This window comes from Antechinus flavipes, chromosome 6, assembly GCF_016432865.1.
Source record: "Antechinus flavipes isolate AdamAnt ecotype Samford, QLD, Australia chromosome 6, AdamAnt_v2, whole genome shotgun sequence".
NCBI classification, from domain to species: Eukaryota; Metazoa; Chordata; class Mammalia; order Dasyuromorphia; family Dasyuridae; genus Antechinus; species Antechinus flavipes.
This window is the reverse complement of record NC_067403.1, coordinates 248,419,212-248,430,347: the sequence shown is the minus strand read 5'-3', so window position 1 is coordinate 248,430,347 and position 11,136 is coordinate 248,419,212. Positions and strand designations below refer to the sequence as shown.

Genomic DNA, 11,136 nt, shown 5'->3' with positions numbered 1-11,136 from the left:
ATTTGCAAACAAGCTCTATCTAGAATAAGTTAGAAATAATTAAAAGAGAGAAGGCACTGAAATTGAGACCAATGGATAAAAAAAAAAAAACTTTCCTTTGATGAGATTCTAGCTCAAACTTAAAGGAGCTCAATCCCCAAATTTGTCATTTCTCTGGGACCCAAAAAACAATGATTGAAAAGGAGAAAATATCGCTGTTTGTGGTTGTCTTCTTTTTTCATATTAGCAATGCTGGAAAATCGAAAAAGGGACAGATTGTGTGAAGGAATCAGATGTATTTATTGTTAAGTGATCCACCAGTGGTTTTTTTTTGACAGATATTCCTACAACCATGCTGCCAAAGTCCATTGGCAACTGTTTTTATGCAGGAACTGATGACCAGTTCATCGTATAAACCTTAAAGATACAATGAACTCATTGTGCTTTTGTCCAACATTCTTTGACCCTCTCCTCCCTTCTCTGTTTTTAACTTTCCTCTTAATTGGTTTCTCCCTCTTCTCCTCTATTCCTCTTTTCTCTCTTCTTGATCAGATTTATACTTAATTATTAGAAAAGACCTAGACTGACAATAATTCCCATTCTTGTGCAAATTTTTGCCAAAGAATAAGGAACTTCTCTTTTCTGAAGTTGGAAATGCCAGTTTCTTTATGAGAAAATGAGTGAATTTTTAGGAGCTAGAATATTAGACTTGACAACTACCTAGACGATCTTGGTCCTGTAATTTGTTATTTCTAGACCTCATATAAGATAAGACTCTGACCATGTCGTATGTCTTGGGGTCATTCATCCTGCAGAGTGGATTTTTCTGAAAGCTACTCTTTATTTCAGGTGAACATCATTCTCAAATGGCATCTATGGAAAACAGATCTGAAGTGAACGAGTTTGTCCTGCTAGGATTAACAGAAGTTCCAGAGCTTCAGGTTCCTCTCTTCATCATGTTCACCTTCATCTACCTCATCACCTTGGTAGGGAACCTTGGAATAGTAGTTCTGATCTCTTGGGATTCTCGTCTTCACACTCCCATGTACTTTTTTCTCTGTAACCTTTCTCTGGTGGATTTTGGCTATTCCTCAGCTATTACTCCCAAGGTGATGGCTGGGCTCCTTCCAGGGGGAAAGGTCATCTCCTACAATGGATGTGCTACACAGTTGTTCTTTTTTGGAGCCTTTGCTACTACTGAAAGTTTCCTCTTAGCCTCCATGGCCTATGATCGCCATGCAGCTGTATGTAAGCCTCTACATTATACCACTATCATGACTTCAACAATATGTATTTATCTAGCCAGTGGTACATATATCTGTGGCTTTGTGACATCCTCCATAGTCACAGGAAGCACATTTAGCCTTTCATTTTGTCAGTCCAACACAATCCATCACTTTTTTTGTGATGTTCCCCCTCTCCTAGTTCTTTCTTGCTCCGATATTCACATAATTGAGTCAGTAATCTTTATCTTAGCATCAATCAATGCCTTTTTCCAAATTCTTGTCATTTTTACTTCTTACTTGCTAATCTTCATCACCATCTTGAAGATTCGTTCTTCTGAAGGCCGCCAGAAAGCCTTCTCCACCTGTGCTTCCCATCTCACAGCTGTGTCTATATTTTATGGCACAATCATCTTCATGTACCTGCAACCCAGCGCCAGCCATTCAATGGACTCAGACAAAGTTTGGTCAGTGTTCTACACTATGGTCATCCCTATGTTGAACCCTCTGGTCTACAGTCTCAGGAACAAAGAGATCAAGAATGCTTTTAGGAAAGCAGTGAGGAGGCAACGATTTCAGTTAGATCATCTTTTTTCTTAGAAAACCCAATCTGCCTTTTCCTTCAGGATTCAGTCACCAAAATCAAGCCTTTTTTTTCCTTATGCACATATAAATATAATCCAACCTTTTTCAAAAGTAACTTTATGTAGCAGCAAATGTCATGGATGTGGAGTTAGGAGAGAGCTGAATTTATATTATCTTAGACACTTTCATGCCATAAAGCCCAAATAAGTCCAAATCTCAATCTTCTCATATGTAAAGGACCTTAATGTTATTCACTATCTTATAAAAAATGATATAAAATAAATAATATGTGTTGTCAAAGTTCACTTGAAAGCAAAAATGGAAATCTATATGACCATATTGAGAAATTATTTGTTGTAAATGAGAGAGGTGATGGTTCTGTTCTCCTTTGTCCCATTCAAAATTGTTGCCATTCTGTCAGTCAGTTGTGTTTAAGTGTACATGAATCTATGGCCATTGTTCAACATGTTTTCTTGACAAAGATGCTGATGTGATTTGCCATTTCCTTCTCCAGTACATTCCCATTTTACAATTAAGAAACTAAAGCAAATGTATTTTAAGTGGACTTCCTAATGTTACATGACTAGTAAATATTAGGTGCTACATTTGAACTCAGATCTTCCTGACTCGTGATCCTTTGCTATAGCCACTGCAACAACAAGTTATCTCCTTTCCAAGCACACCTGGCTTTTTTCTTCAGCCCTGGCTGTCAAATTTTAGGAAGCACATTGTATACCTGGAGCAGGCAAAGATGAAATTTACTGGAGATGATTTCATATAAAGAACAATTGAGTAAATGAGTATATTTATCTTGATGAATGAACATTTAAGGGTGGGTGGGGGAAGTATTTGAAGCTATGTCTTGTTGAAGAGAGATTGCTTGGCATATATAACTTTAATGTTCATGGCATTACTTATTCAGCAGCCCCTAATGAAGAGGTGAGCTGGTCAATATTTAAGAGCCAGCTCGCCAGGAAAAAAATCTTTTTTGTGCTACTTGTGGATGGCTCCCAAATACCACTGCAGTAGGGTTATCTTTAGGAAGAATTATGAACTATAGGATGATCCTAATGCCCTGGAAAGAACTTCTATCTGGGAGAGATGTATCTCATTTTAATGTCAGTTAAACATCCTCACGCCAATGTCAATGTTAATTCCATTCTTACTAATAGATTTGTTTGGTGTTTTATATATGTTTCTGTATCAGTATTCTTTTCAAACATCTTTTGGTTTTTTTTCCATGTGATCAAATAAAGCTGACCAGAATTTGGTAACATGAATTATTTTACAAGATCTGGAGATGCATATTGAAGAAACTTAGAAACTGTTATACTATCACCTCATAAGTTCATTTTTCAGGAACAATTCTATTCAGGTGCAAGAGAGGCAGCAATCACTTTTGTAGGTTGTTTTTCAGGATTAAACGTGGTCCATGTGAGCCCTGGAGTCTTGGTGGGGAGTGATGGACTTTGGAATGAGTTACAGTGAGACTTCAGGTTGAAAGCAATTCTGGATTTCATAAAGGAAGTAACTCAGGTCGAACTATGTATTATCTCTTAGGTGTTTCTTCCCTCACTTTGACACTACCTATTCTGCTTTAGTGAACTGAATTCTGGGTTGGGGGGGTGGCTAGTTCACTATAAAGATATCATAATTTCATCTGCAAAAGCAGTGGGATACTAATATAATATCAGGCCATAGTATATTTTGAAGGGAAAATGGCAGTACCCTATATGACACTGAAAAAATCATTTGCCCCAATTGAAAGAAGTAATAGTATTACTATCATCTGTCATTTTTAGAGTTTTTGTTACTTTTCAGTTGTTCAGTTGGGTCCAACTCTACATAACCCCATGGACGTTGTCCATGAGGTTTTTTTTTTTTTTTTGGCAAAGATGTTGAAGTGTTTTATCATTTCTTTTTCCAGTGGGTCCCCATTTTAGAGATGAGGAGCTAAAGCAAATAAAGGTCAAGTGAATTGCTTACTATCATTCTGCTAAATATCTGAGACTGATTTTGAATTCAGATTTTCCTGACTCCAGTTTGAGTGTTTCACCCATTGCAACACCTACTTGCCCCCTTTTGAAATACATCTAGCTATTTTCTTCAATCCTAGTTGTCACATTTGAAAGAAGACATTGACAGTTGGAGCTGCAAAGATGAGATTTACTGGAGGTCATTTCATATAGTCAGCAATTAGGGAAATGAGAACATTTTTCTTAGTGAATGAAAATTTCAGTGTGGGTGGATGAAGCATTTGAAATTCGATATTATGGAAGAGATTAGACATATTTTGCCAGAATTTAGAAGGCAGAACAGGATTAGATTTGAGGATTTTTAAGAACCCACTTACTCTAAAATTCTGTGGAAACCCTCCCTGTATCCCTATCAAGGATTTTCTCTGTAGGGGCAGTTAAAATGCACAACGGACAGAGCACTGTCCTTAAAATCAGAAGGACCTAAATTAAAATCCAGCTTCAGACACACTTACTGGCTCTGTTAATAAGTTAATAAGTTCTTTAGATAGTTTATGTGTTTCTATGTCTGAATAGGAATTCCTCTGATTTTTAAAATTTGTTTGATTTTTGCATCTTTTTATTCTTCTATAGGATAAAACAAAGGCTGATAAATTTTGCTCATTCAGTTGTATTCACCTTGACTCCTTGAACATCATCTATAAGATTTTCTTGGCATAGATTCTGAAGTTGTTTGCCATTGCCTTCTCAAATTATTTCTTATGAGGAGTCTGCTTTAATTAATCTCTTCTATATATATTTCACATATCATATATCACAATTCCTAATTGTGATAACCAAGATTTAATAAAATTTGGATGTACACTGAAAGGGAGCAGTTAGGTATTGCATTGAGCACTGGGTTGGGAGTTAGAAAAATCTGAGTTCAAATCCAGTCTCAGATATCTCTAGACAACATACGAGTAACTTTGTACAAACATGCTATATCCAATGTAAATGGAAGAAATCCAAAGAAGAAAGAAACTTAAATTGAGGTGGATCAGAATAAAACTTCCTGTAAGTGAGATTTAAGTTAGAACTTGAAGAGGACTACACTACACCAATATTGGTGATTTCTCTGGGAACCAGAAAACTGTAATAAATGAAAGGACTCATTGTCCCTGTTTGTGGCCACTTTCTGATTCCACAGTGGCAGTGATGGAGAATTGAAACTGGGACAAGCTGTGTGAGAGAAACATTTAGAAGTCATATATGTTGTTTTGTTCCTTCTCAGAAAACGATGCCTTCAGGCCACTATATAGATCTTATGGCCACATGAATCCACAATTAAGTAGTGGAATCAGCTTTTTCTTATCTTCTTAGTTCTTCTGTCAGTCTTTTAAGTTTCCTTTTACTTAGTTCCTTTCTTTTCCCTTCTTTCCTCTCTTCTTTATAAAATATGAAACAAATTCATGGGAAAAGAGAAGTCTGAACAACAATAATCCCTAGTCTTATGCTGATATTTACCAGAGAATAGAGCATTTCACAAGGTTGGACTTGCCATTTTGGAAAATTTTGAGTGTGGAAGATTTGGAGGGGGGGGAAGTGGGAAGAAATATATTAGGAACTCTATCTCTATACAAAACTATGACAATTAATTTTGAGGACAGAGTAATTGCTAAAACAAATACCTAAATGTTCTTGGTCCCTAAATTCTTTATTTCAGCCTCTTACATAAGAGAGGTCTCTGAGCATGCTTTGTGTCTTATAATTATTCATCATGCAGAGTGGACTTTTGGCTGGTTACTCTTCTGTTGCAGGTGAATGATATCACTTCCGGATGACATCTATGGAGAAATGATTTGAAGTAAATGAGCCCATCCTCATATGATTAACAGATCTTCCAGATTTCAGGTTCCTCTCTTCATAATGTTCACTTTCATCTACCTCACCATCCTGGTAGACAGCCTGGGAATAGCAGCTCTGATCTCCTGGGATTATTGCCTCAATATCTCCATGTACTATTTCCACAGTAACCTTCCTCTGGTAGATTTTGCTTACTCTTAGCTGTTACCCCCATTATGTCTGTGTTCCTTTAAGGGAACAGAGTCATCAGCTACAATGAACATGCAACACAGCTTCTTTGGAGCCTTTGCTAAGTTTCCTCTTAGTTTCCATAGCATATAAAGTCTTGTATTATGATGTCTTATATTACAATTATCATATTATTATTAATTATACTATATAATTATAACTTATATTTCTATTATTATTAATATTAATACATATTAATAATATGTATTAGTTATACTAGTATATAACAATAATATGATATAAATATATATCATCATATAATTATAATAATACACAATTATTATATTATATTATAAAGTCTTATATTATGATAAAATCATCAATATGATGATTTTAACAATATGTCCATATCTGCACAGTGATGCTTACATCTGTGGCTTTCTGTTGTGCTCCATAGTCCTTTTTGTAGGTCCAACAAAGTCCATCACTTATTATATGATATTTCCTCCTATTATTTATCTCTTGCTCTAATATTCAAGTCATTGAATCACTAGTCTTTATTGCAGAATTTCCTCCATTTCTTGTCATCTTTACTTCTTTCTTGTCTTAAAAAGACATGTTACCAACAATCCATGACTATCCCAGAGATTCATTCTGCTAAAGGCCGCTATAAAACCTTCTCCACTTGTGCTTCCCATTTCACAGTAGTGTCTATTTTTTGAAACAATTATGTTCATGCAATTTCAATCCATTCAACAGATTTATACAAAATGGTTTCAGTATTCTAAACTATAGTCACCTTTATGTTATGAGGGTTTATACTGTTAGGAACAAAGAAGTCAAGAATACTTTGAGAAAAGCTGTTAAGGGACAGTGACTTCAATTTGCGTATCCTTTTTCTTAGAGAAAAAATTCCTCTACACCTTTTCTTCTGGAATCCAGCCTCCAAGTCAGACTATTTTTCTTATGTACACAAAAGTATAAACCTGAACCAAACTTTTCCAGAAGGTGCAGCATGTAACAGAAAGTGTTACAGACTTTAACTTAAGAGATAGCCTCAGTGATTTTCATATTACATAACCTTAGATAAATTACTTAAGGTCTCAGGTTCAATTTTCTTTTATTTGAAAGACCTTAATAGTATAGCCTATCTTATAAGATTGTTGTGTGGAAAGAATGATACACACACACACACACACACACACACACACACACACACACACGCACATACACACTCTCACATACACACAATCCTGATATTGTATCTCTAGCTATTATCCTTTTAGAAAGCTCTTTTAGAAAGAGAAAGATTACTTGCATATTTCTGAACAATATAATACTTGAAGAGCAAAGCTTGGGAACTGGTTCCCAAGAACAATTACAGTATGGCTCCCTTTGGGAAGAAATACAAATCACAGAATTGTCCTAAGTATTTGGAAAAAATTAGACTGTCATTTCAGTGTAGTATCTGGATGTCAATCTCAATCTCAATTTCTTTTTAGTTAACAGGTTCATTGGTTGCTTTATTTCTTTCTGTGTCTGAATAAGAATTTGACTTTTGGTCTTTTTCACATTTTTTGATTTTTCTTTGGGATGACATAAAAGCTATCAAGTATTTGATAACTTTAGTTATTTATTAGGAACAAGAGCTCCATCTGGATATACTGGAAGAAACTTTAAAATATACCATGCTATCAACAAGTAAGTTGATTTACTAAGAATACCTGTATTGAGTAGATAATGTAAAATTGAAAATTGATATCCCACTTTATTTTGTATTGTTGATTTTTTTATATCTAATCACTGTAATCAATATTTATGAATCAAATGTAAATCTGATTATCTAGGCCTCTTTAGTAAAATTTTTGTAAGACTTTAACTTCCATATTTCACAAAGTATTTCAAAGACTATTTCTTTATGGAGAATATTGCTTTTCATGGATGGATTAAATTCGACGACCTTTGGGAGACCTCTGACTAAGATTCTGTCATTTTCTCACTTTATCCCTCTCGAGAATTCCCTGGGACCTTTGATACCTGACCTGCTGTTCACATAATAACACTACTTCCAGATATCTGGGTCTTGTCAGAACATAACAACCTTATATGTTTTGGTTCATCTTTCTGAATCCACAAACATAGTCATGAAAGCATGCAAAACATATAGCACTCTACCAGTCACCAGACAAGATTGAAAAGAAATGTGAAATCATAAGAATATTCTGGTATATTTAAAAATATCAATATCTCTGCATTAATCCAACAAAGCCAACTTAATTATTGTTGCACACTTTTCATAACTTCAAGGGTATGATCTATGACTTTTTGTCTCTGACTTACCAGACTTTTAACATGTTTGCTTCATAGAAGATGAATAAAAAACACGTCAAGCATTCTGTTTAGCAGAAAAAAAATACAAAAATAAGACATTCCTTGTGATGACTGCATATGTTAAAATCAGCCGGAGTCAGGAATTCAGAAAATATTCAATCTTTATTCTCAGTAGAGGTGAAGGGGAACCGGAGGTGAAGGGGGATCATGATAGCAATGTGAGCAGCTGCAACAGGAACCAGCCATCAGTCTCTTTTTGCTTCCTCTCTCAACCCCTCTGCCTTCACCTACCAAAATCGTCATTTCCTATGCAACACATTGGGACTTGCACAAAGAGTAGGTGGGGCCATTCTTTCTCCAAGCATATATATTAATAGAGTATGGTCCAATTACTATTTAGCCTCATGTACTTGGGACCTTAGTGCATCAACTCAAGCTTCAGCCCATTACATTTCCCGCTTTCTTTTGTTTTAGAATATAGGTGGTCATGCCATCCCTGACTCCTCAGGGAGGTCAGAGCTCCCAAGGGGAGGTGATCACACCCTCTCTGACTTCTCAGGAAGGGAGGTGAAAGCACTAAAAAGGAGATGATTATGCCCTCCCTGACATCTCAGGAAGGGAGATGAAAAGCACCAAAGGGAAGTGGGGGTTGCTAGCAGTTTTCTGGGCTGAAGGAAGGGTCTTATTATGCACAAGCCCATCAGCATGGGAGGTATTACACATGCACATAGCAATAACGCAGAGACTATTAGTGAAGACTCTCCCCTCAGTCAGCCCTACCTTTCAAAAGTTTATGATTTAATAAATAGCTTGATCAAATGGAAGTTAAAATCTGAAACTGAAAATGAGAAGACTAAAGGTTGAATGCTACTACAATCCTTAGCCAGCTATGTAAATTTGGCCAATTCACTTAACCCCTCCCAGCCTGTTTCTTCATCTGTAAAATCAGAATGTTGTTGTTAGAATAAAATAAGATGATATATCTAAAGTGCTTCAGAAGTCTAAAAGTACTCTGTGAGTGTAACTCTACCTGGAGACATTAGTGTGCAGAATCACAAATACAATGAGTGGGACAATAGGGCTCTATTGTTGGTTCAGAGATAATAGAGGTGGCGATTTGATTACAAGGTTGAGGGAAGAGGTTGTGTGTCTCTGAGGTTGGATTTGAACTCAGATATTACTGACTTCAAATCCAGTGCTCTGTCCAATGTACCAAAGAACTGCCTCTAAGAGACCAAAATAAAATATGAAGAAATTCATTCTCTGCCAAGATGAGTTTAAATATAAATATTGTTTAAAAAACAAAGCAATATATACAATTGAATGTCCGGTGCATGTATTATTTAGTACTCTTCTTCTTGAGAGCAGGAACTATCATTTTATTCCTTTTTTATTTCTGGCATTCAGACAGAACAATTCCTGGTAACTAGCAGTTCCTTAATAATTATTTGTTGGTCAAAAATCAGTTGATCAGTAAAAAAGTAAATAATTCTTGTTCTAGATATCTAAAATTACACATATTTAATTAGATATCAAAATTTATATATATGATAAATGCATTTATTTCATGCAAAAGACTTTATAAATTCTACTACCATTTCTGCATCATATTTATATGAGCAAATACTTTCATTTTGTTCTTTTTCTATCATCCCTTCCCCTTCTCTTACTAGTGTTTTTTAACCTAACCCCCATTACTACCTTATCTTCAATCACCCTTCTTCCTTCTCTTATCTTTCTTTCCCCAGTATTTCTGCCCTCCCTTCCATCCACGCTTTCCCTTTTCTTTCCTCTTTATCTTCCTATTTCTTTACAGAGTTAGACATATTTGTATTCCCAACTGAATGATTAAGTTATTCCCTCTTAGAACCAAAACTGTTGAAATTAAGCTTCAGACAATGCTCATCCCCCTCCGAAGGGAGATCTACTGTAATAGATCTCCTATGTCTCTTTGTGTGATCTAATGGGTCCCATTTTACTTTCTCTTTCCTCTTCTTGTTCTTTTTTCTAAATCAAAATTATTTCTTCTATGTATGTCTTGTGTTAACATCTCTTTCAAAGGATAAATTGAGACTTGAAGATGTTCAGTGTTTTGGCCAATGTCACCTATCTAGTAGATGGTAAAAGCAGAACTATTATCCAGCTTTTGTCATTGGCTTTAGCCGGGCCATTTCTAACTCATTTTGCTAACAAGTTAAGAATGTGAAAGAATACAAAATGAAATGGTTTTCCCTGTGGCTAGAGAAGATTTTAATGACTTGTTTTGTTTAAGAGGTGGCAGCAGAGCTGCCAGGTATCTCTAAGGGCCACCCCCCTCCCAAGAGCTACAGGGTTTGCAGGTCTGTATAAGGTCCATACCTCATCCCTGACTTCTGCCACTGACATTAAAAGTTCCATTATAGGATTCATAGCTAAGGTAGCATTTTGTGGATTAAACTCCTGGAGTCATTTATTTATTCATTTGGTTCCTTTTTGGTTTGCTTTGGATGAGCTGAATGAAGGGTAAGATGAACATTGCTATACTATACTGACAGCCATGCCAAAAGAATGACAACAGTGATCACTCTACCATTGAACTTTTTGTTCCTGTGACTAGAGAGGAGTTTCTCCAATAGGATCATATGCTTCATAGAACTGGGACTTCTGGATCAATGCTTCAATATAAAGTTCTGGGCTACATCTCTTTGGAGTCCTATTCATCTTTCTCCCTAATCAAGTCACCTAAATTCTAGGATGTTCAGTTCAACATTGTAGTGCTCATGTAGCCACCAAAATGGGATAGTAGAAGCATTGGTGCACCTGGAAACAGGAAGACTTGCATAAAAACCTGCTGTATATCAGATAGTGATTGACTTTCACCATGGGTAAGTATCTTGCCTTCCATTTCCTTGTCCATTAACATTGCATAATAACAATTATAGTTTTTATTAGACTATGTTAGGGCTCAAATGAGAGCATATATGGAAGTTATACACACACATATAACATCTCTATAAACACCTGTTGTAATCCACTATTTGCAGATTCCT

At 35.8% G+C, this 11,136-nt stretch overlaps 1 protein-coding gene across 1 annotated transcript; it reads left to right on the top strand.

The window, feature by feature from the left end:
• The first annotated feature begins 845 nt into the window (after window positions 1-845).
• LOC127540049 (olfactory receptor 5B2-like) lies at window positions 846-1,802 on the top strand. Its single transcript, XM_051964574.1, has one exon. The coding sequence runs from the start codon at window positions 846-848 to the stop codon at window positions 1,800-1,802; it is 957 nt and encodes a 318-aa protein (XP_051820534.1).
• Window positions 1,803-11,136: the final 9,334 nt, after the last annotated feature.